General features: G+C 45.5%; 1 protein-coding gene across 1 annotated transcript in view; it reads left to right on the top strand.

Annotated features, from left to right (window-relative positions):
• TLN2 (talin 2) overlaps positions 1 to 25,901 on the top strand; it is a 425,012-nt gene that overhangs the window by 271,984 nt on the left and 127,127 nt on the right. Inside the window, exons 14-24 of the mRNA XM_077745320.1 lie at positions 706 to 782; positions 3,491 to 3,671; positions 5,337 to 5,450; positions 7,844 to 7,952; positions 8,684 to 8,892; positions 9,465 to 9,563; positions 13,220 to 13,387; positions 14,673 to 14,967; positions 17,777 to 17,943; positions 22,220 to 22,348; positions 24,004 to 24,117. Of these exons, the coding sequence (XP_077601446.1) occupies positions 706 to 782; positions 3,491 to 3,671; positions 5,337 to 5,450; positions 7,844 to 7,952; positions 8,684 to 8,892; positions 9,465 to 9,563; positions 13,220 to 13,387; positions 14,673 to 14,967; positions 17,777 to 17,943; positions 22,220 to 22,348; positions 24,004 to 24,117 (1,662 nt within the window). The remainder of the gene's footprint in view (positions 1 to 705; positions 783 to 3,490; positions 3,672 to 5,336; positions 5,451 to 7,843; positions 7,953 to 8,683; positions 8,893 to 9,464; positions 9,564 to 13,219; positions 13,388 to 14,672; positions 14,968 to 17,776; positions 17,944 to 22,219; positions 22,349 to 24,003; positions 24,118 to 25,901) is intronic.

The following is a 25,901-nucleotide window of genomic DNA, read 5'->3' as shown; positions in this document are numbered from 1 at the left end:
GTGGGGGGGACTAATTTTAATTACTTGATTCACTAATTTAATCTTAGTGTTAAGATTACTTGAGTGTGCAGCCTTTCATCTTGAGACACTACGAGAACTTCCATTTTAGCGCAGTTCATATTTATGTTATTACTGCCAGGTAGTGAACAGTTGTGTTTCACGTAACTAATGAGTGAGACTAGCTAACCCCTCAGCGTCTTCCCCTCTAGGTAATTATGTGATGCTTTCTAGCTGCTTTAGAAACGCAGGTTGAAGGTTTTGGTATTTTTCATGAAATTTTTATTACCAAATTTAATGGAGTTACAGGCCATAGTGGTATGCTATGATTGACCACGACTTCAAGATACAACCCACTGAAATAACCAAGTTCTACTAGAACATCAGTATCTGTGTCTTGATTTTAAGTGTACGAGATTTAGGCTATGCAATAATAAACACAGAAGACCCTTATATCTATATTATGTTAAATAATGTTATTTTGTATTGTTATTTTAGTTTTTGTTCAGCTATCCTTTAGTCCAATACAAGGAATTTTGGGTATACCTGAACAGTGTTGCTTGTGTAGCACCTTTTAAGAGGTATCTTAAGAGGTTGTGGTGTCCAAACCTGCTGAGTTTGTGGGTTGTTGGGTTTTTTTTTCTTACTTTCTTTTTTTTTTTTCTTTTTTTTTTTTTTTTTTTTTTTTTTGGTCTCATTTTACCTCAGAAACAAAGCAAAGATAGATTTGGATTAGAGGGGGATGAGGAGTCAACTATGCTGGAAGAGTCTGTTTCCCCAAAAAAGTAAGTATTATTAAGAATACTGGAGAACCACCTTCTCCTTAAATGGGCAGGTTTCTTCGTGCCCACTCAGGGGTCAGTTACCCTGAAGTCCAAAACATGGCAGAGATGACAGTGGATGATACAGAGGAGTCTTCTCAAAGTGTGGTCCCAAGACCATCATTATCAGTGTTGACTATGTCTTGTGGAAGGAGGAGGCTGTGGATTTCAGGGAGACATTCAACAAGGTGGGGTCTTTAAGTCCCATCTTTGATATTCATGAATCCTGTTTGCAATAGCTCACTTAAATAACATCATTTTCGACAAAGGCTGAAGAGTGAGCCTCTGTTTAATTCTGTGCCATTTGGGGCAAGGGTCTAGCCATTGGAGCAGTTACTGTTTATAGAATGCTTGCTACATCCCACAGGTGTCATGAGGTGGCACAAATGGTTAAAAACATGGACACTGGAGCCAGACTTACTGGGTTCAAATATCCGGTCTCTTTTTTCCGTGTGTGGCCTTGAGAACATGACAAATTTCTTTTGCCCCTTCATCTCAACTATAAAATGAGAAAAAGCATAGTGCCACTTTATAAGTCTTATTTTGATGATTGGGTTATTAATAAAGAATGTAAAATGATGCCTGGCATATCATAAATATTTACTCTTATCATTTTCAGTTCAGAGTACTCTCACTTTAACTTCATTTTATAGGAAGCTGAGATGTATTAAAATTAAATAACATCTAATTAGTGGTACTTTGGGGAAGCCTGAGCAGTTGTTCCCTTTAGGTTATGTGGAGCATTGTAATAATAAGTCGTCTTGATTACACTCTACTCTGTAGCATGCCATCTCCTTTGATTCCAGTAACAACCCCCCAATGTAAGAGGTAGACCAGATATTATTGCCAATTCATGACTGAGGAAACCAAAGCTCACAGAAGTTACTTGAGATGCATATGTGTGGCAGAGCCAGGAGTCAGTTCGGATCTTGTGATGTTTCTTCTAGGACACTACCAGAAAGTTCTAGCATAGTCAAGCATATTGAACTTGCTAAGTCATAATAATTAGTCCTCTAACATTTCCACACTCCATCACTTTATCCCAATTTGCTTCTTAATCACCTTGAAGGTGCTTTTCCATGTGTCCCCTATTTTAGTACACAGTTTGGAACCAAATGTGATGTGATGCATTTCACGTACTTGCTGCCCTCTTGAAGAACACCTTAAGTCCTTGGAATTATTAATGACTGTTAGATGGAAATCAGCAAGCTAATGCTTTCTGGCAGGGTGAGTTGTCTCCCTCAGAGGACTCTGCTGCACTTGGACTTGGAAGAGCAGCTGAGTAAGTGTATGAGCCAGAGCACTGAGTCCCTTTTCTACCTGGGATTCTTGTAGCCCCTTCCCACTGCGTAGGGCATCATGGTGAGATTTGGTCACAGCAAGCAGGAAGAATGGTCCAGAGTGGTCCCCATCAGAAGCCCTGCCACTTGGCCCTGCATTAGACATCGGCTGAGATCACAGAATGCAGCTGACTTCCTACTGGAACTCCCATAGCTACCCTCCCTGGTGCCAACCCCTCCTCAGACATTACTGTCCCTGCGTGGATGCCTGCTGTCTGATATCCTAGCATGGCTCATGAACTTTGCCCTGAGTGATAAGGAATGATCTGTGATGGTTGGAAAACCCTGAAACAGAGGCTTGGCTTCTTAATGCAGCAGCTCACCAAATCTGCCACACACACACACACACACACACACACTCTCTCTCTCTCTCTCTCTCTCTCTCTCTCCCCCCCCCCCAGGTTCTCCTTTGTGGGTCTGCCCTCTGGGGTACTATGGCAGATAAACCACCTTCATATGCTCAAAGTCCTTGGTACTTCCCACTCATTCTAAGAAAATATCAAGAAGTAAAAGGTTACCTTTTTTTTTTATTACATGTCCTAGGAATCTTCCCAGATTTTAGCTGAAATCATCTGAAGGAGGTGCCAAAGTCTGTCATATCATAAAGGCTCCAGAGGTGTTTAGACATCCTCTGTGTTCAGTGGCCTTGGACCTGGGGAAGGAGAGCTAAGCTGTGGGAGATTTTCTTTTAGTTCCCTTCTATACTTCTCCCTTCCGTTCAAGAAGGCTAAATGACTTGTGTCTCCAGTGCCTAGAATAGAACCTGACCCACAGTAGATAGCTATTGAGTGAATGCTATTTCAGGTAGGATTTACCAAATAACAGATCACTGTATCCAAAACTTTTACTTAAACCTGGAACATCGTTGTTACAGGAATATCTGTGGGTTGGTTTGGACCGGGGCAGGGGGGAGGTGGAATTTCTTAAGAAGACCTAATTGCATAATGTCGTAAATCAGTTGGGAATGGTTATTTATATTAATAATTATAAAAAGATTATAAAAAGATAATTCGTGATCTCACAGTTTGTGAGTTCGAGCTCCGCATTGAACTCCGTGCAGATGTTGCAGAGTCTGCCTGGGATTCTCATTCTCTCTCACTCTCCCCCTACTCCTGCACACTCTCTCAAAATGAATAAATAAACTTAAAAAAAAGATTCAGGGTTCTTCTGGGTATTTTAGTATTATTTCATTCACAGTCCTGTCTGTATATGCTTCTTTTGAATTGACCCCCAGAGCATAAAGCATCAGACAGTTGTGACACCTGTGCTGTCTTTAGATGACTCTTCACGCGAGTGCCCACCTCCCAGTGACCAGACCTCTGTTGCCTGCAGGTCCACCATCTTGCAGCAGCAGTTCAATCGGACGGGAAAGGTGGAGCACGGCTCGGTGGCGCTGCCCGCCGTGATGCGCTCAGGCTCCAGCGGGCCCGAGACCTTCAATGTCGGCAGCATGCCCTCACCGCAGCAGCAGGTCATGGTTGGGCAGATGCACCGAGGCCACATGCCCCCGCTGGTGAGGCTTCCCCCACGCTTGCCCTGTGCGTCAGTATGCCGCCTCTGATGTGCAGGGAGGGACACCAGCCCTGGTGATAGCTGGTGTGTGTCGTCATGTTCTTACTAGCTCCCATCTGAGCCATGGCTCTTCATCTGTGTGGTCCCAATGCCTGACTTCCCAGTGTTCCTGATAAATCAGGCGCTTAGGGGCACCTGTGTGGCTCAGTCGGTTCAGCATCTAACTCTTGATTTTGGCTTAGGTCATGATCTCACGATTGGTGAGATAGACCTGCCATGGGGCTCTGCACTGATGGCATGGAGCCTGCTTGGGATTCTTTCCCTCTCCCTCTCTTTCTCCCACTCTGTCTCAAATAAATAGGCTAAAAAAAAAAAAAAAAAAAAGGAAAGAAATGGGGTGGGTAACAAGGGATACAGAAATGCTGATGCATAGGAGCACATGTACCCCAATGTTCATAGCAGTACTCTCAACAATAGCTAAAACATGGAAAGAGCCTAAGTGTCCATCAATGGACGAATGGATCAAGAAGATGTGGTTTATCTATACGATGGAATACTCCATGGCAATGAGAAAGAATGAAATCTGGCCATGTGTAGCAACATGGATGGACCTTGAGGGTGTTACTCTGAGCAAAATAAGTCAGGCAGAGAAGGACAGATACTGTATGTTTGCACATATAGGAGGATTAGGAGGAACTTAACTGAGGATCATGGGGGAGAAGAAGGGGGAAACGGTAGGGGAAAGGGAGAGAGGCAAACCATGAGAGACTTGAATACTGAGAACAAATCGAGGACTGATGGGTGTGGGGGGGGAGGGGGGAGATGGGCATGGAGGAGGGCACTTGTGGGGATGAGCACTGGGTGTTATATGGAAACCAACTTGACAATAAACTATTTGTTAAAAAAAATTTTTTCAAATAAAAAAACAAAAGAAATGGGGTGGGTAGAAGAAACAGGGTGGGTTAGTAACCCCCTGGTCACAGGTGTACTCTGGGGCTGGAGAGCAGCCATGACCTCCCCACATGACTGGAGCTCTAGAACCCTGCTTCCCTGCCTTCCCAGCCTCAAGCTGCTAAGTGGCCTGCATACTCGTTGGAAGGTCTTAGAAATAGACCAGGTCTGTAGTGCTCCATACTTGGCCCTGGGCGGATTGTTCCTTCTTCCCGCCTGCTCGTCTGCCTGCTCAAGGACTCCTGTGCTGCTGGGGAAGAACTTTTTAAAAGCTGAAAAGCCCATAAGCTCAGAAGAAATGTCACTCTGAAGAAGTCCACTGACTGAAGGTTTTTGGGTGGAATCTGTCCTTACTTATGAAGAACAGTTCTGGGTGCAACACGTATTTTCTATGTGTGAGCTCTTTTGTCCTCAGTCCTCAAAGAGTGGAGTCACTTGCCTGTAAGAATTCTTTCTGGGCTTCTTGGCAGTTAATTAAGCTCCACACTTTCCTGCTCACTACGTCTCTATCGCAGACAGCCGTCTCAAGCATTCTTTTGATAGAATCTCTATTTCCAGCCTCCTGCTTGAAATGGGGTGCTGTTGGGGTTGTTGAGACATACCGTGGGCCACTCTGTCTTGAGCCCAGAGTTCATTTTGGCCTTGTTTTGTGTAGAGGGTGGTGTCGGTTCTAGAAGCCAAGGTAGGACCACCCTGTGCTCATCTGCCTTTGCAGACCTCGGCTCAGCAGGCCCTCATGGGGACCATCAACACGAGTATGCACGCTGTCCAGCAGGCCCAGGATGACCTCAGCGAGCTGGATTCACTGCCACCACTCGGCCAGGATATGGTAGGTATTGTTCATGTGTGTCAGCCCAGTGTCTCTGCCCTGGCATGAAAGCAGGGTTTGCTTTCTGTCTGCATTTTCCTCCAGTGAGGTGATGTGGAAACTCAGGGCTTTGTTTGTGGTTTTTCCCCCCAATATATTGAGTCCTTGTAGTGAGGTGGTACTCACAGGAAGAGAATCATGGACCCAAGAACTTGAACTCTGAAATCATGTGATCTGGGCTAAACTCCCAGCCTCACTGCTAGTGTCTGTGTGAATCCAGGCAACTCAGTCTCTCTAAGCCTCCATTTTGTCGTGCGTGCTCGGGGTCCTTGTGAAGACGTGGTCATCTAGTTATGCGTGGCATTCTTAGCACACTACCCAACACACACCCCAACAAGTAATAGCTGGTATTATCACTGCTCCTCGAACGTTAGCCCATGGCAGTCACCTGGAAGGCTTATAAAAACACTGCTGAGCTCCAGGTCTTTTTTTGAGTCAGTAGGTCTGGGAAGGGCCTGAGGCTTTGCATTTGCAGCAAGTCCTCAAGTGTTCTGCTGCTGAGGACCATGCTTCAAGAACCACTGTGTTCATGTTCAGCTTTTCAGCAGGGTGGGGTCAGTAGCTGCCTTTCTGTAGGTGCTGCTGCATGCAGTTCTCTAGCCTCTCCCTGCTTAGATGGTGGCCCCTGGGCCAGCAGCTTTGGCAGTGCATAAGAGCTTTTGAGAGGTGTGGAATCTGGGGCCTTACCCCAACCTTCTGACTCAGAATCCTCATTCACTGGAGTTCCCAGCTGTTCAGTGTGCATGTGAAAATTTGTGAAAGGCCAGCACTGTCGTTTTCAGCCCTGCTTTGCACATTCCAGTTACCTGTAGGAGCTTCAAGTTGGTTCAAACAAGGCTGAGGCCCAGCTCAGATCAAGTCAGTCCATGTCATTGAGGTTGGGGCCTGCTTTTTTCATCTCCCCAGGTGGTTCTACTGGGGGGGTCCGTATTAAAGATCACAGCATCAGGACTGACAGGGCCATCGTAGCCCAGAGCCAAGTGCAGAACTTAGCCTCATCTTGGCCAGCCAGGATACTGTCCTCCAGGTCCTTCCTGAACTCTGTGTTTTCTCATTCGCATGCTTCTGTACCTGCAGGTGCAATTATCCTCAGTGTTTCGTCTCCCACGTACCTGAAATCATTAAACATTTTTCAAGGGGAAACTTCAGAGTAAAAATACATAAGCCAGACACCTTCCCATATCCAGCCCTATTGTGAGATAGTTTTAAAGTACTTGGACTTGGGGCACCTGGATGGTTCTGTCTTTTAAGCCTCTGACTTTGGTGCGGGTCATGATCTCACCATTCGTGCTTTGGATCCTCTGTCTCCCTCGCTTTCTGCCCTTCCCATGCTGACACTCTCTCAAAACAAATAAAAATTTTTTTAATAAATATAAAATAAAATATTCGGGGTGACTGGGTGGTGGCTCAGTTGGTTAAGCGTCTGACTTCGGCTCAGGTCATGATCTCACAGTTCGTGGGTTTGAGCCCCAAATAAAAAATTTTTTAATAAAAAATTATGAAATACTCAAATTTAACATTCCTGCTTCACCAATTTTGCAATTTTGCAAATAACTAAAAAATATTATTAGTGCTAGACATATCCTAAATCTTGATTATTTTGGGGATGTTTTCAGAAACAAATCAGCATCCAGTATTACCACAGGGTCCTACTAATGCATGTAAGCGACCATTTATTGACTAACTCCAGAAATGCCAGGAAATAGAGAATTTACTTCCAGTGAACATAAAGTTGAAGATCTGGAAAGGTTTTCAAACACCCCTGGATTCCTACAGTGGAAGAAACATAAGGCACAGAATCTAGATGTTATATGCCCAAGGTCATGTTACTTGTTAGCGGTAGAGCTAGATCTAGAACAGAGGTCTTGTCCCACCCATCCCCTTCCATAAAAGGTGGCACATCTACACCCCATTCATGTTGTTAAAAAAGACCATCTTTCTGCTGACAGAGAATACTCATGAGCTGACATACCCTGATTCTCACCCTGCTCTCTAAAAATGTAGGTGGAAATTAGCAGCAGTTCATGCTGATGTGTAATATTATCATGAGACATTAATTATTCTCATTCTTTACTGAGTTTACCTAAGTAAAGCCATGTAGAATTTTTCTAAGATCCTAAAAGCTAACGAAAAAGCAGTGGAAGCAACCTGGAGAACTCCCATGCCATTTAGCATCTGTGAATGGGCAAAAGGGCCGTTAAGGACATGGCTTCAGACGACTTGAGGGCCTCATTGGTGCCGGCCCGGTAACCAGAGTATAGACAAAATCCTGGTCTCATTTTATAGCATGACCACTCTGGTGTCCTGGGCAATCCCGTGAAGTGACTGTGTCATGCATTTGTCTGCTTCTCTAGGCGTCCCGGGTGTGGGTTCAGAATAAAGTCGACGAATCCAAACACGAAATCCACTCCCAGGTTGATGCCATCACAGCTGGAACAGCTTCAGTAGTTAACCTCACTGCTGGTAAGTCTCTGAGGGCTTGTGGTTTAGCTTCTTTAAAAAAAAAAAAAAAAGGTCTATTGTTTGATTGAAACAACAGATTTTTATATTATGAGAAACTGACTTATTTTTAGGCACTCTGAGTGCTTCGGGCAGTTTTTTACACTGACCCAGGAGAAAGGTGGGGAACATCTCATTCCTTTCTGTCGATATCATGCATCATTCGAAAAGCGCTTACGTAGCTGTCCTCCTCGTTCCTCGGTATGCTGGACGTGCCTGGAAGTGTATGGAGGCTAGTTGCTCCCTCCTGGGGCTTGCAGTCTAAAACTGGTTTTGGATGAATAGGCCCATCGCGTGTGCCTCCTTGTGTCCTGTGGCATAGCATGACTCCCACCTGGTGCTGTCAGGTGAGAGCTCAGAAAGGTCTTGGCTTCATGGTGCAGCATTTCAGTGCCTCAGGAGCAGAACGGACCAGCCTAAGCTGCTGACACGGACCTAACCGAAAGGGCCATGGGATGCCAAGACTTCCTTTGGAAACGTGCAGGTGCTCGTGTTCAGTATTTCAACTTAGGATGCCTTGGGGTGAAAGGACTTGGGAGGAGCAGCACCTTGGAGACAGGGAGCCACGTGTCTCGCTGTGCACGTGAGGCTCTGTGTCCAACTACTGCAGAGTGGGGGCTGATGCCATCACCCATCTGGGCTCTCCTCACCCTTCACCGCCCTCCTTTGATGGCGACGGCCCTTCTGTGTCCCAGGTGACCCTGCAGACACCGACTACACAGCAGTGGGATGCGCAATCACCACCATTTCTTCCAACCTGACGGAGATGTCCAAGGGCGTGAAGCTGTTGGCGGCCTTGATGGACGACGAGGTGGGCAGTGGGGAGGACTTGCTCAGAGCCGCGAGGACGCTCGCGGGGGCGGTGTCGGACTTGCTGAAAGCTGTGCAGCCTACTTCTGGAGAGGTGAGCTCGTGGGGCACACGGTCACTCAGGTTCTGGAGAGGCAGGTGCCACCTGGAGTGCTACGGGGCTGTTCCTCCCTGAGCTGTTCCTCCCATTCCTCATGGGGGGTGCGGGGGCATGTTACCATACCACGGGGTTTGGCGTTGGTGAACTGGGTACGGAATCTGTGGTTCAACTTTCAGGATTGGGTGACTGTTAGTAGGAAACTTCCCTTTGCCCCACCCCAGAGGACTTGGTCACATACAACCTCAGAAGCTAACACACATGATCAATACACATTTAAAGGGGATACAAGTTAGTGCCCTAATTTCTATAAAGTGCCTGTCACATCTCTAGCAGCCAAGCATGACTCATCGATTGAACATTTCAAATCTGTCCCCTTGTTGGCGGTTTGTGACACATCGGGCACTTCCTTGCATAGACTGTACCAGGATAGTTAGGTGTCCCACCTGGCGGATAGTCTGAGACACTCATGCAGGGACAGAACGAGCCAATCCTGAGGCATTAGCTGTCTGATGGCACTGTGGAGGAGCTATGTTTTCTTAACAACTGCTGTGTGCTCTTTTTTGTAGCCTCGACAGACCGTTTTGACTGCTGCTGGCAGCATTGGACAAGCCAGCGGGGATCTTCTGAGGCAGATCGGAGAGAATGAGACTGATGAGCGATTCCAAGTAAGATGCCTGTAGCCCATGATTTTGGAAACGAGTCTAAGCGATGGTCTAGACCCAAATGGGGAGAATGTATGAAAAACCAGACCTTCAGTGGGCTGCCAGGAATAAGATTGAGATGGCTTACCTTGGGGGTGAGGTCACTGTCTGTTAATTTTATTTAAAGCAACTTTTAACTTAAATAACTCCTTTCACTTACATATCCCGTGTTATCACTGTAAAGCATTTATTTAGCTATTCTTGCTGATCAGGATGTCGGACGTTCGTTAAACACAAAAGTGGAGGGAATAATATCATGAACTCCCTTGTGTCTGCCATCCAATCTCTGTAATTATCGACTCATGGCCAGGCTTGTTTCATCTTCTGGGAGCAGTTTTTAACTACGTGAGCCCAGAGTCCCCATGAGAGAGACAGAGAGAGAACGTGGACTCCCATACACTGCCCTCACAGGTAGCTTAGGTGCCCGCCCCCTCTGTATCCAGAGGTGGTTCTGTTGTCTGGCTTCTGGGGGGGAAGACTTTTTTTTTTTTTTTTTTTTTTGGGTCACTCTGCACTCTGGTTCAGTACCAAGGATCTGGGCTGTTTGTCCTCTGGTGCACAGCTATAGCCCCTGTGGGCAGCTGTCCTGATGCACTGTCAGCTCAGACTGGAGCTCAGCTTGTCTGCCTCTGTTCCCAGCCACCACTGATGAGGAGAGCTACGGGCTATGACGTGCTTGTCTTCTCACGTGCTCGTGGGCAGTTGCCCTCTGTGCCTTTCTCCTCCTCTTAGGTCCCCATTTTAAGTGGTATAAAACTACACTCTCTTGAAACCTAACAGTTCGAGCCCAGGTTCTCTGGAAGATGCCCTCTTCCAAATCCTAGGTCAGGTTCGCTGTTGGGGAGTTCCATCGCATTCGGAGGAAAAAGGTCATTCAGCTTTACAGTAGCATTCAAGTTTCTTAATTCACGAGTGCCAATTCGGCTTGCCGTTTTATCCTGAACTACCAAACTCCATCTACGCAAGATGCGTCAGCGACACTGCGACATGGTTATATGTGTCATGATACATGGAACATGTACCTGCATCCATCGATGTGGCTGTTGCCCTTCTTCTTGGCACATACCTGTGGTACCAGGGCCACAGGACCCATTCATACTCTACGATGTAGTCAGACAGTCACTGCTTGAACATTCAAGTCATGATGGAGGGTGAGACCCATAATGGGTGGTAGCAGTATTCTTGGAAGCCATTTCTAGGCTGGGATGGCCAGTAATGACTTAGTTGAAACGAACTAAGACCCTATCCTGACTTCCCCTCGGCTAACCCCCCAAACTGCCCTTGTCTTAGCCACTGCTTTTTGAATTAGAGCAGGTAATTCTTTGTAGGCAGGACCCACTTAGGAATTGCATGAATAAGAGATTGAGCTGTTGGTGTATTAAGCTTAATTATCCTGAAGCGGTCAACTTCCTTTCCTCAAAAAGACTACTGCTTTCCCCAGAGTGTTTGGAAAGGTTGAGAAGAAAGTCACAGTTCTCCCTGAAGACCTTTCATGCATCCTTGTTTTGTTGAAGACTCTCTTTTCTTTCTCTCTTGGACAGACCATTATACAGTCAGATATAAATGCAAACTCAACTCCCTGTTGTTTGTTTCTATTCAGAGGTGCTAGGAAAGCCAGGTCATGTTTGCTGTAAGGTCCTGCAGAGACTTTCTTACCAGAGAATAGCCTGACTTTAATGCTTCTCATTTCTGTAAGGTCTCGAGGCAAACATCAGTACGGTAAGGTGATCTCGTAACCTCTTCCAGTTGTGGAAGCCCCTGGCTTTCTGACATTGGATTTCTTATGCACTATTTTTCTGATTATTGAGATCTTATCTCAGAGCTTTTCTTGGGTTCTCAATGTACTGCATGTTCCCAGAGTTAACAAAGATTTATTTTACATGGACTACATAATAGTGTTCTTGTTGAAAGGTTTGACAAAGGCCTTGTCAGCAACTGTAGCTATAGTATCACGTTCTTTTTCTAACCGTATTTTTTTTGGACAAAATTAATAGGAAGAACAGGATTTCTTTAAATGAGTCTAACAAAGCCCTTTAGAACAATTGTGAGCCTCCATGACCAAATCTTGGTCCCTATGTGAAAAGACGAATTCATATCAAGTGAAAGAATACTGTGAACCACTTTGGAAAGATATTTTTTAAAATCTTGTAAATAATTTGTGACATTCAAGTTGAACGTGCACTGAGCATCGAGATAGGTGTCCAAGAACTGTAACTTCACAGGCCGTGTTGGGAGCAGTTGCCAAGTTATGTGGCAAACAAGTGCCAGTCAGATCCCAAAAACATCTTTACTTTTAGGCACCTCAGGCTTTACTTTTTCCTTGGATGTCCAACAAACCTTTAAAAAAAAAAAAAAAAGACTGAACTAAACTGTTCCTTTAAGACTCCTTGGTTTTCTTCCATTTTAAAATCTGCCTACATAGCAGTTTTATGGGTTTCTGATTTGCCTGCATAGCATATAGTTTTTGCTCTGTGTAAAATTGCACAGAGTGAGCACTCCTCCCATTATATCTTCTCATAAAATATCTTCTTGTAAAGACTCTGTGGGTGCCCTTTGCATTCAGAATCAAAAGTGCTTTTCATTATCTGATGAATTAATAAAGACTTCTAACCGCATTTCCTCTGGGAGAAAGCCTGGACATACTTGTTCAAAATAAAAATGGCTCCTATATTTGGGATAGGTTTGGGAAGGCATTTCCAAACCAAATGAACTACCTTCACTAGTCAAAGCAAAGAAGCAAATCAAATGTTAACAGTGATTATTCTTCAAGTCACCCAGATGGGTGACAAATCTGGTGGGCCGAATCAAAGTATTCTCCATCCTGCAGACAGAATGCCTTTTTGTTGAGTTAAAGTATAAACTGATATATAAAGGCTCAAAGCTCCTTGCATCTTCAGTGAGGCCATAGCTTATAGCTCACTTATTTATGTAGGCTCCCTTTCCACTTTTCATAATAATTTAATCCCTGTCCAGAAGACTAAGAACACTGAGAATAACTTACGTTCAGAGCACTCCTTGGCTCTTAAGCTGTAGGTAATGTCTGTGCATGTCCAACATTGCCCTCTGGAGGCAGAGATGTGGCTGAATTTTTGAAGGTAGCTTGGATCCTTGTGCAAGATGGAAATCCAAATGATAAATTTTCAGATGACAGCAGGGCATGATGACTTGGAGGCCATGAATTCTATCCTTCCTACAGTACGTTGTATTTATGGCACCTGGATAGATTTCCAGCTTTTCTTCATCTACTGCATCAATCACATCGTCAAGAGACTTCATCAAGATTCTCTGTGTTGGAGAAGTGCATGAATGTGAATCAGTGCTTAAAATACAAACCCTCCCCTCAAATCAACCTATTTTAGATTTAAATCTTAAGCTCCTTAATGTAAAGGAGACTCTATAGCTAGGATGCAAGTCTCTTTCTTGAATTACCTCTAAGGAGAGTTGACATTTCAGAAAAATAAATGAAAGAATATTCTCATGAAGTACTGAAAAAAAAAAAACAGTTCAAACGGAATTTCAATAAAATGTTTGAGTAGAAGCCACATTTTATTTCTAGGCCATGAAGGGTGATTTAAAAAAAAGTAAATGACTGTTTTTTTTTTAATTCTCTTTCTAAATAGGACGTTTTAATGAGTTTGGCCAAAGCTGTAGCCAATGCTGCCGCCATGTTGGTATTAAAGGCAAAGAATGTTGCCCAAGTAGCTGAAGACACGGTCCTACAGAACAGGGTGATTGCTGCTGCCACCCAGTGTGCCCTCTCTACCTCTCAGCTGGTGGCGTGTGCCAAGGTAAGCCAGCTGGCATCCCTGGCCCTTTCTTCACGGTGTCACATGCTCTTGTCCTCCCCCAGTCACTGGGGGAAATTGAGGGCAGAACTTGTTTAAACTGAGACTTAAAGCTTGCTTAGGTGTCATCTCCGAGGTGACACAACAGCATCTTGGCAATAACTGCCCACTTGTGGTTTCACCCCGTGTTCTTCGCCCAAATCCTCGGGCAATGGTATTTCTCGGTGTCAAATTGCCATTTCTACGTGCAAATTGCCAAACCTCCCCCCTTGAAATTCTCAGCGTGTCCTGTTTACACCTGCACACCAAGGGTTCTTGCATTGCAAGAATGCAGCACAGCATCATGAATGGGTTCGTGGATAAAGTACACATTTGGGGGAACCCTTTCTGCCCTGCATAGTGTCAGTGACGGTAATCAGGATTGAGTGCATCGTTGCCAGTCAGGATGTGCACACCTGGATGTTAAACTTCACCTTGTTCAGCACCTCATCCCCAGTTTACTGAAGGGAAACAGAGGCTTCCAAGGGCTCGTAAGTAGCTTGAGGCCACAGTGGCAGAACTGGGGTTATCTCAGGCCTGTCTGGCTTCACGTATCCTTTTGGCACCATTGTGTATTGATGCATCAGAAGATGGGATGTGTCCATTTCTCAGCCTGATGACCTGTCTTACTGTATAGATCCGTGACCGGCTTAGCCGGCATTTCCTATCCTCTGGTAGGATTCACAGCGCCTGGCAGAGGTGTGTTGATAGTATTGCTCCTGGTTTCCTGGTGCACCATCCAAGTGTGCACAGAAAAACTGACAGAATCCCTCTGTTCTTTAAAGTCCCCTGAGTACAGAGTTCCAGGTGTCTCTGGAAAAGAAATACAGTTCTCTTAGTCTTATAATCCTTGCTCAGAGGACTCAACATAGAAGTTCGCAATAGGAGGAGGTATGCCATACATACCAGAAATTTCTCTCTGTGGAAGTAGTCAGTACTATAGTTACGTATCGTCAGTGAAGATAAAAATTAGCAGGCATCAAAAACCACTCAGAGTGAAATTGTGAGGTGTGACCAGTCAGAGTGTCTAAAATGAGCAAATCAGAGAACTCTAGATGCTGGCGAGGATGTGGAGAAACGGNGAAACTGTGAGGTGTGAGAAACCTCAGTGAAGGTTCACTTTAATCCCTGGTCCTCTGAGTAAGGACCTGAGGCCCAGAGCAGGAGGAGACTCGGTGGAAATGCCAGTGCGGGGTGGGGACTGAGAGTTGATCCTCGAGGCCCAGGACGTGCTGCTGTGTCCCTGTAGGTGGTGAGCCCCACCATCAGCTCCCCCGTGTGCCAGGAGCAGCTGATCGAAGCAGGGAAGCTCGTGGACCGCTCAGTGGAGAACTGCGTCCGCGCCTGCCAGGCGGCCACCGACGACGGCGAGCTCCTGAAGCAGGTCAGCGCGGCGGCCAGCGTGGTCAGCCAGGCCCTGCACGATCTCCTGCAGCACGTGCGACAATTCGCCAGCCGAGGCGAGCCCATCGGCCGCTACGACCAGGCCACCGACACCATCATGTGTGTCACCGAGAGCATCTTCAGCTCCATGGGAGATGCTGGTGAGGGGCGATACTTGGGTGGACGGGTCAGCTTGGGGTTCCCTGATGGTCACCATTGGAAGGAAGGTGACAGCTGCCTGACAAGGGCCAGTTGTCATCAGCCTCTGTCAGAGACTTCCTGGCTGAGGCTGGGAGAAAGATGGAAGACTCCTAATGTGCCCATCTGTAGCAGCACTTAAAGAGTTAGTTAGTTAGTTAGTTAGTTAGGGTTTTTTTAATAAATTCTTAGCAAATCCCTTTTGTTCAAAAATCTCCATGTTGGATTCGGTATGGTAACGTCAACGTGGCCCCAGGAGGATGTAAGCCTGAAGCTTGGAAGGAAAAATGTATTCTGCTCACAGGTCTGGGAGAAAGCCACCACATGCCTGCAGGGTCCCAGGGGTGTGGTCACAAAGGTTTGGTCAGGTTGCAGAAGACAAGAGAAGGGGAAGAGCTTGGGCTGTGGCCATGACTGGGATTTTCATTGGAAAGCCAAGGCAGGGCGGGGTAAACAGCTTGGGCCTGCTTAGTTTGACTATTTTCAGCCAGCTCTGTGCCATACAGGCGATCCTTAGTTGCGTGACATCTGGCCATAGGATGATTGAAGCCGGGGATATTGCCTCCAGGAGGGTCCCCAACCAGAGGAGGTGTGGTTCTAAGCTGAGGTTAGTTTGCATTGCAAAGGTGTGCTCCTGGCTGCCTCTAAGAATTGGCTAGTCTTCAGGATGGCAGTCCCTCTCCAGCCGGCAAGGTTTCTTTAAGATGTCAAACATAAGGATATACAAAAAAATGGAAAAATCTATACCTTTCAGTCTATTAGATAAAGCGTAAGCCTCCTAAGATCCAGCCCACCCATATGCCATCTAAATGTCCAGATTTGACGACTCACCAGTTTCTGTTTTACATTTCTAGAAATTTTCAGGCTTCGTACAGTCACGTTTGTATGTGTTTGCACACCATGTGCATGAAACTGTCTTTGTTTTCATACAGATGAAATTGCGTTATATATACTCTTTAACCCTTTTCTCTTAATATATCTTAGAGATCTTTTTCATGTTGACCTATACACTAGTCTTTTTAAGAGCAGCAGAATATTCTACTCCCTGGAATTCTAGGATAATTTACCTAACTCATGATCCCGAAACTGACATTTATTTAGGTGGTTTCCAAGTGTTTTGGTTTGCTTCTTAGTTTTGTTTTAACAAAAATAATACTACAGTAACTAGTTTTATAAAAGTATCTTGGTTTAGTTTTGGGGAATATGTAATTAGTGGAACTTCTGGGCCAATAAATATGTACAATTCTTTCTTTTTTATGTATGAACTTTCTTTCCAGAAAGATTCTGCACTTTGCAACCCTACCAGTAGTTTGTAAGAGGTTTTCATGCTTTCTGTCGGCACAGAGCTATACTTTATAGCAAGTGTTGGAAACAAACAAATGAAAACTCGGGGCTTTTCTGTATCCTCCTTACATGATTTAAGAAAGGAGTTCTCTACACAATTTGGTTGTTTTTGTTGTTCATTGTCTCTAGTTTTTAATAACGTTTTATTTTGGAATCTTTTCACATTTTACAGAAAAGCTACAGAGGTAATACAGAGAGTTCTTTAAAAAACTTTTTTTAATGTTTATTTATTTTTGAGAGAGAAAGAGAGGGTGTAAGCAGGGGAGAAACAGAGAGAGGAGACACAGAGTCTGAAGCAGGCTCCAGGCTCCGAGCTGTCAGCACAGAGCCCAACATGGAGCCTGAACTCAGAACCTGTGAGATCATGACCTGAGCTGAAGTCGGATAATTAACCAACTGAGCCACCCAGGCGCCCCCAGAGAGCTCTTACATACCCTTCCTAGTTGCCCTCATTTTTAGTATCTTTCCTAACCCATGGCACATTGGTCAGAACTAGATTAGTTTTGGTGCATAACTGTTAAGTACTGACATTATTCAAATTTCACCAGTTTTTCCACTCATGCCCGTTTGTCATCCCAGGATCTAATCCACGATACCTTGAATTTAGCACATTTTGATTTTTTTATGAAAGCTTTGTTTCTCCCTTAATGGTACAGTGTTGTGGCATCCTTTTCAAATGACCTTTGGAAGAGGAAAAATTCCCTTACGTTTGAGTAGTTTTAAATGTTTACTCTTATACCCTTCCTACTTCTAAAAGGAAATTGCAACAGATTTCAGTAAAATCACGGGTACAGTAAAACCAAACAACTACCGATAACAAGATCAAAACCAGTGCTGGGAAGAAAAGAGTGAACAAACAGAAAATGGATAGGGAAAACTCAGCCAAGGCAAATCTTAGCAACTGAGCATGAAACGGAGGTCTGTGTTTCTTATTAGTGAGAGCCAAATGACACAGATCGAGTGGATCTTGTGATATTACTCATCCTGAGTTAGGTAGCATACAGATTTTTTTTGAGAATTTAAAGATCATTTTTATGCCATTATGCAGAGTTTAAGGAATTTGGTGTCAGTGATTCTAAAGGTAAATAGGTAAATGATATTTACTAGATGAATATTTATTAAATCACATAATCCACATAATTTTGTTCCCTGCCTTCTCTTTAGAAAGAGTTCCTCCTTGCTTAGTCGTGTCCTATTTACTGCTCACAGTGCAAGCTGGAACTTGGATAGGTATGGGGTAGACAATCCTAGTAGCCATAGGGAGTATTTTCGGTCCTGAGTGTAAGGACGTAAGCCTTGCTTAGGACAGGAGCTTGTGGGCTTTCTTCTCTCTGTCCCTCTTGCCAGAGGACCGGAGACTGGATTGTGTGCGGGTTTTGAGCTTCAGAAAGCAGTCAAACACATGGCCTCCTCAACCCCATCCCGTAGGTGAGATGGTACGCCAGGCCCGGGTGCTGGCCCAGGCCACCTCGGACCTTGTCAACGCCATGAGGTCAGATGCGGAAGCTGAAATCGACATGGAGAATTCGAAGAAGCTCCTGGCGGCAGCAAAACTCTTGGCCGACTCCACTGCTCGCATGGTGGAAGCTGCAAAGGTATTACGTTGGATTCGTTCTGTTGAAAAGTGAGCATTGTTAAGAGTTAGGATGTGGAAGGTGCCCTGAAGGTAAATAATGGTCAGCTGAGTGTGCATTTTTGTTGTTTAAAACCAATATGGTATTGTAACATTTAACCTTGTTCCAGTGGGAAAGGAGAAGGGCATGGAACACAAAAATAACACTCTTGAAAGGGAGCAGTGCTGACTCAGCCATAGCCAGCAAAGTCCCTGCTCAGTGAACGCGCTCTCACCATTGGGTTATCGTCGTCAGCTTATTGCAAATGGTGGTGAATTTAAACTTGAGATTTTCAACAGCAGATTCACTTAGGCCTGGTTTTTGCCTACAACCTTAATATTACTTTGCCCTCCACTTGCCTTCTCAACTAAACTCCTATCACGATTTCACGTAGTAGAGTGCTTCCTGCCTCGCTGTTCTTCAAATACCAGTAACAGTTTAAAATATTATATAACAGCTTGAATGAAGAGTTAAGAGTCAGCTCTCTGCTTTTTGACAGTAATGCGTTGGCACGATGCTTCTGAAAGCCAGCGATTCTTATCCTAGGGCTCTGTTTCAGAGCACACACCACCCCCCACCCCCGCATGAAACATTACAATACACGTGTCTCCATTCCACCCCTCCTGATATACAAGGTCACTGCTGGGACTGTGCAAGCATGCTCTACAGGGGATTCTGATGCCTACCTCTAGGTGAGGACTGTATTAAATGGATAAGGCTGTATTTTTCTATGTTCCTCTTTTGGTTATTAAGCAACTAGCATACATTTTTGGTGGAATTGTTAGAAAATGCAGATAAATATAAATGAAATTTAAAAGAATCTCCCGTTTCATACTCCAAGATAACATGTTTAATGTGATTCACTGAAAGCCTCCACATCTTATCCTATCTCTCTGGCCACCAGTAGAATATCTGAGCCTACCTCCCATGTGAATTCTTAATGCGTTAGGACACGCAGTGAATCATGTAGACCTTCCTCGGCTGACTCACCATTATAGTTCCTGAGGGACTATGGTTTCTTGGCGGTAACTCACATGTAGGCTGAAGAGTAACCCACAGAGGGGCAGGGTCTTAACTTTCTTCCTTTGTCCCCTGAGCCCTTTTTCAGCTGAGAAGCTCTGCTGTTAACCATCCCTTTTAGCCAAAAATAGGTATCAGGATTTTGTGCAGTAGTTAATTTCTTTATGGTTTTTACAAGTTCTGCTCCCCCTCCCCCCACTTCTAAGTCTAAACATAGTTATTTAATTTTGTTAATGTTTGTTTACTTTTGAGAGAGAGAGAGAGACAGAGACAGAGACAGACAGAGCACAAGCTGGGGGGAGGAGCAGAGAGAGGGAGACACAGAATCGGAAGCAGGCTCCAGGCTCTGAGCCGTCAATACGGAGCCCAACACAGGGCTTGAACTCACAAGCCATGAAATCAGGACCTGAGCCTAAGTCAGACACTTAAATGACTGAGCCACCCAAGCACCCCTACACATAGCTATTGTAAAGTTTGTTTATTGGGGCGCCTGGGTGGCTCAGTCGGTTGAGTGTCCGACTTCAGCTCAGGTGATCTCATGGTTCATGGGTTGGGGCCCCACATTGGGCTCTGTGCTGAAAGCTCAGAGCCTGGAGCCTGTTGCAGATTCTGTCTCTCCCTCTCTCTCGGCCCCTCCCCAACTCGTGCTCTGTTTCTCTCTGCCTCAAAAATAAACAAACTATAAAATCAAATCAAATCAAATTTATTTGTTTACTTTGAGAAAGAAAGAGAAAGCAAGCAACGGAGTAGGGCAGAGGGAGAAAGAGAAACTCCCAAGCAGGCTCCATGTTCACTGTGGATGCAGAGCTTGATCTCACAACTGAGATGATCTAGGCTGAAGTCAGGAGTCAGTCCCCTAACCAACTAAGCCACCCAGGTGCCCCTAAACATAGCTATTTTAAGCAAACTTTCATGTTCACAAAAATTGATAGACTGAAAAGAGCCTTAGCGTAAAATGTTATCAATCCCTATTTTACAAAGGGGAAAATTAAAACTCCAAAAGATTCCACCTACCATCACGTAGTCAGGATTGAGCCAGGGCCAACGTGCACATTTGTTTCTAGACACGCACTGCTCACCAGACCTTACTGAATGCACCAAGTTACCAGAAATTTGTTTCTTTTAGGTATTTATTTTTTATTGTTTATATCAGATGGGACAATGTTAAGTGGTTTCATAAATTCTTACAGTTAAAGCTGGTCACTTAGTATTCACGGCAGTATTTTCACTTGCTGGATTTTGTTCAAAGCTGAAGAACCTGTGATAGAGCTCCAAAAAATATATTTAATATGCAGAAAAAAATACATTTCGTAACCAGTAACTAGGACTCCAGGCAAGGATGAGTACCACATACCTAACATGCATTCGTCATGCAAGAGACATTGCTAAGGAGGGACCCAGATGCCTACTTGAGAGTCAAGTGCAGACATGATGGTTTCTTGCTGCCCAAAATACCAAAGGAAGGCCAGCGTAGGAGTGGTCTGAATACCTGATGACCAAAAAATATAAAATTATTTTCCTACTCTCGCAAAACGATGCAAATGTAGCCCAAACAGTCTTTCACATATGAGAAACAAAAGCAGACTTTTTTTAGGTGCTAGAAATAAAAAATCAAGGCTACTTCAAGTGGTCACAATTTGAAAGAGCAAAGATTCCCTCTGAAAGGATTGCCAAAACACTTCTGTCACCAGCCAGGATGAATCCCCATAACTTTTATAATAGTTCAGAAAATAGGTTCTTGTAAATGGTCACTTTGGCAAGTTGGCCATTTGGAAAATGGAGACATTTGAGAGTTGATTTTCAATGATTGGAGAGTTTCTTTCTGCTTTCGTCTCTGCCTTGTGAACAAATATTACCACCCTAAAGTGTTGATGAAAAGAAATTGATTCAGCTGTATACATTAAGAACCGGTCACAGAGCATCCAGACTGTGAGAAAAATCTTGTTTGCTGCTTCTCTTGCAGGTGGGAGAGGAAGGTTAGATGTGCTTTATGTCTCGATTCAATTATCATGCAGTGAAGTTACTTCCTCTTCCTACATCACCTATTAGTCTTTTCCTTACTTCAGAATCCCACCCATGTAAATAAAATCCATTTTGGTGGGCCTCGGTGGCTCAGTTGGTTCAATGTCTGACTCTTGATCTCAGCTCAGGTCATGATCTCACTGTTCGTGGGATGGAGCCTAACATGGGACTCGATGCTGAACACTGGGCCTACTTGGGATTCTCCGTCTCCCTCTCTTTCACTCTCTCTGCCCCCCATCCCTCAAAATAAATAAAGTTTAAAAATAAATAGGGGTGCCTGGGTGGCTCAGTTGGTTAAGTATCCGACTTCGGCTCAGGTCATGATCTCACACGGTTCGTGAGTTCAAGCCCCACGTCGGGCTCTGTGCTGACAGCAAGCTCAGAGCCTGAAGCCTGTTTCAGATTCTGTGTCACCCTCTCTCTGACCCTCCCCTGCTCATGTTGCCTCTCTCTCTTAGAAGTAAATCAAAAACATTGAAAATTTTTAAAAATAAATAAATAAAATCCATTTGCATTCCTAAGACACTTGAACCTACGGCAACATAGTGTGGCCATGTACTATACATGGTGCCTTTCTCTTGCCCTGCCACGGTCAAGGGCGTGGACTACCTCTCATTGCTTAACTGTAGTTGATTACCAGCTCTACTTTGCTATACTCTCCAACTCAGGCTTTCTGGGAATGCGGTTTCTAGGCATGGTCTTCCATGAACAACATTTCCTTATAATATTGAGGATGGCGTTCCAGACCCCCGGTCCCTCTACCCCTTCCCCTGTGTCTATACTATATTCTCAGCCCATTCACATAAATCAGTGCTGAAAGACAGGAAAGTCTTTCCACAGTGAGGTGCATCTGTCATGCCAATTAAAATTCTCCCTGAGAGATTGGCACAAGGGGAAGATGATCTTAACACCTTTTAAACCATGGATAGCTGACCACACATCAGTTTACGTGGATGACCAAGGCTATGATCTCAAGTGTTTAATTTTTACCATTGGATTTCTCCTGTTGACTGGTGCAGCTTTGAAACACCCCCAGTAGATTGTTAGTTGTTAGGAAATGAAACATCTTTATTGTAAAGATGGTGCTCGAAGCATTTGCTCTCTATTCTAGATATTTTGTATTACCAGGGTAAAAAGTAAAATCGAGGGCATAAGTTCAGCGTGTGTGGCATGCTGGCCTCTGGACCTCTCAGCATCTCTGTTTTCTCCTTCTCAGGGGGCTGCGGCCAATCCTGACAATGAAGACCAGCAGCAGAGACTGAGAGAAGCTGCGGAAGGTCTCCGGGTGGCAACAAACGCCGCTGCCCAGAATGCCATCAAGAAAAAAATTGTCAACCGATTGGAGGTGGGTAAAGCGGCTGGTTTCCTAGAAGGTCTATTTTAGATTGCCAAGAGTTATTTGAAAGAATAACATGGGGTACCTGGGTGGCTCAGTAGGTTGAGCGTCCTACTTTATCGTGGATCATAATCTCACGGTTTGTGAGTTCAAGCCCTACAGCAGGGTCTGAGCTGTCAGCACAGAGCCAATCAGCTGCCTGGAGCCAGCTTCAGATTCTNCCCGCCCCCCCCCCGCCCCCCGTGCTCACTCTCTCGCTCTCTCTGTCTCTCTCAAAAATAAACATTTTAAAAATGTTTAAAAAAAAGAATAACCAAATTAATAAGGCATTTCCCATATAAAGGAGACTAAATCGAGATTAATGATATAGTTTATTGGTTAAAGGACCTTAAAAACAATTTGAAATGTTGGTTTAGGCACCCTGTACATTTAGGTTCAAGGGCACATTCACACTGTATTTGAAAAACGACTTCAGCTCACGTTTTCAGTCAGCAAAATCTTTTCTGAATTTAGCATTCTTTTTTTTAATGTTTTTGTAAATGTTTATTTATTTTTGAGAGAGACAGAGACAGAGCTTGAGTCGGGAAGGGGCAAAGAGAGAGGGAGACACAGAATCTGAAGCAGATTCCAGGCTCGGAGATTTCAGCACAGAGCCCATTGCGAGCCTCGAACTCACAAACGGTGAGATCATGACCTGAGCCGAAGTTGGATGCTTTACCGACTGAGCCACTCAGATGCCCCTGAGTTTAGCAGTCTTGAATAGAATTCACAATTTTTTCTCAGGAAGAAATAGAAATTTACCCTGGTATTAAGGACTGCCCATGTTCACAAAGGACCTTTAGGTCTCCTAGGGAGACCAGGACTCCCAATAGAAAATGCAGACTCGGAAAGACTGGAGAATGGGGAATCAGGCTTTGGTGGAGAGGTGTGGCTGGAGCAATGAGAAATATTTTTGTCATTTTTCAGAACGTCTGTTCTGGGGGTGGGGGGCAGGATATTAGCAATTGGTGCAAACTCTGTAAGAAAATCAGTTTCTCTCACAAAGGCACAGCAGAGATTGTTCTGCTAAAATTTGGGAGATTGGAGGCCGAGAACCTGCGTGTCTGAGGAATCCCTGCATGTAGTCTGGTGGATCCTGAAACAAAACCAGTCTCCTCCGGGAGGATGGGAGCGAGCAAACCCATGAAGCACTCTGGTGGGGAAGTCCGGGCCTTCCCGAAGCAAGGCTTCACTCGGGTGGCCAGGGGAAAGCCAGGAGCACAGCAGCACTTCTGCTACTTGTGGGAAGAAAACGTTTCTCTGCAAACGTTTAGAGTGGATGCGGCTTATCAGTGCCATCGTGGTCATGGAATTAATGGCCCCTTATCTTTTTGAGAAAGACAAGTGAACACCAGAACTTGATCTAGCAGGCGTGACTGTCTTTCTCGCTCGTCTCAAGGAAGGTAAACCAACAGAGATAACAGGGCACTTGTTAGACGAGGCTCGTCAGTGGCATTCAGGAGGCAGAGGCTGGGCCCGGAGGTCCCTTTCTTGCATGAGTGCACCTGTTCCGTGCCAGCCTCTTAGTGGCAGTGCATATAGAATTGTGCGTGCGTGCGTGTGTGTGTGTGTCTGTGTGTGTGTATGTGAAGGCCCGGCTCACCTCCTGTCGCTCTGCCTTGCAGGTGGCCGCTAAGCAGGCTGCAGCCGCCGCCACGCAGACCATCGCCGCCTCCCAGAACGCGGCCGTGTCCAACAAGAACCCCGCCGCCCAGCAACAGCTGGTTCAGAGCTGCAAGGTGAGGTCGCAGCCGCCGGAGCGCCAGATCTGCCGTAGACGCCCTGATAGCATTACGAGGCTAAGTGCCCGGATAATTCAGTTAAGACTAATCACCCGGGCCCCTAATGCAGTTTGTTCCAGGTACACACACACGCACAAACACACACGTCTGGCTTTTGTCTCCTAAGTGGATGGCCTGTGTTTGGAAGTAGAGTATGATGCTTTTTCCAGCATTGTCTTTCCTTTGTCTGCGTTGTTTTCTTTTTTTCGGGAGACCGAATCTAGGAGATTCATGACTAGGCCATTTCAGGGCTCTGACATAGTCATGCAGCGTTGAATTTCCAGAGTGCCTCCCTCCCTGTGAGAGGTGGGCCTCCTCCCAGTGCATGCTGGGAGGAGAGGGGATTGCCTGTCTTGCACCGATGGCCCCCTGAGGATCTGTGCTACCCTGTGTGGCTGCAGTGATGCTGTGCTTCGGCGCCTTCTCCTGTTGCGTGTTTGTCCTTCTGAGACCTGGGCCGCTTCTGAGGGCCCAGGGGGTCCACTCCCAGGAGACCCCTGAAGGGTGCCAGGCACGACGCGTCATCACGTAGCCGTTGCCCGTGTGTGGGCGGCATGTCTGGCCGAGTCTCCCGAAGGTCTTGGCAGTGAGTGGGGGCAGCTGGGTGGAAAGCGGATTGGTGTTAAGGTTCTGAGAGTTGACTGCGCTCGCTCTCCTTTTGCACATCTCCTCTGGGAAACGGTTCACATGTGAGCATTGTCTCCACTTCCACCTCAGAAGTGGCTTTGCTTCTAAGAACCACCCAGAGCTCTCCAAGTCCTGAGTCCAGGTTCTCTGAGGCCAGACCCCGACTGAAGAGCGAATGTGCTCTAGCAGAAAAGTCTCGGCAATGGAGTCAGGCCCTAGCCCTGGGACTGTACACAGAAAGAAGGGGTTTTTCTGTGAGCCAGGCCCCCACAGAGGGTGTGTGCTTTCTGTTAGAGCCTCAATTCAGCCGCCAACACAGGTGAGAAAACCCTTCTCCAAGAGCACTTGCTCATCATGTCCAGGAAGATACTATAGGTTGAATCACCCCTCGCAGTGACTGCAGTCACTTCAGTCTCTCAGTTTCTGAAGAGACGGAAGATACTCAATGTGTGGCTATCACCGTCACGAAATGAGAGCTTTACTATTTATCAGGTTTCATTGCAGAGAGGAGAGTGGACCAGATTACTGGAGCCAGCAATCCTCAAGAGGATCTGAGGAAAACCTCATGGAAATAGTTGTTTTAACCTTTGCTGGAATGGGTTCAAAAAAATGGTCAGCGGACTGGGATACACTTGGGACCTTCCTCAGCAGTAGTGGCCACTGTGTGCTCTGACCTTTGAGGACCTGGTCAGTCAGAGGAGGGGTGGTCACTGAGGGGAAAACACAGAAAAGGTAGTAGGCTGGTCTCCTAAGGCATTGTGGGAAACTGTTCCTTGAAGTGGTCTCCCCTCAGGAATGCTGCTGCTTCTTCGTCCGCCCTGGGCATTGGGGTTTCCAGTTTGAGAAATGAGAGGGCTACTTGGACAAAGAAGACCTGTGGTGGCATGAAACGTGGTGGACAGATTGCATACCTGCTAAGTGAGGAATCAAAGCACTGACCTATGCTGGCACTTGAGTAGTTCTCGTACTTTCTTCTCCTCTTTGGACCGGGTGATTTGAGTTTATCCGCCTGTGAATTGTAGAGACTTTGATTCTCTGCTGTGAAGCTTTAAAAGGTCATTAGCCACACTGGTATTAGTTGCAAGTGGGCAAATGCTTTTAAGGCCACCTTACGG

Source organism: Crocuta crocuta, unplaced genomic scaffold (genome assembly GCF_008692635.1).
Source record: "Crocuta crocuta isolate KB4526 unplaced genomic scaffold, BGI_CrCroc_1.0 scaffold130, whole genome shotgun sequence".
Lineage (NCBI taxonomy): Eukaryota > Metazoa > Chordata > Mammalia > Carnivora > Hyaenidae > Crocuta > Crocuta crocuta.
The sequence above is the reverse complement of the archived record's forward strand: the minus strand, read 5'-3'. Positions and strand labels throughout refer to the sequence as shown.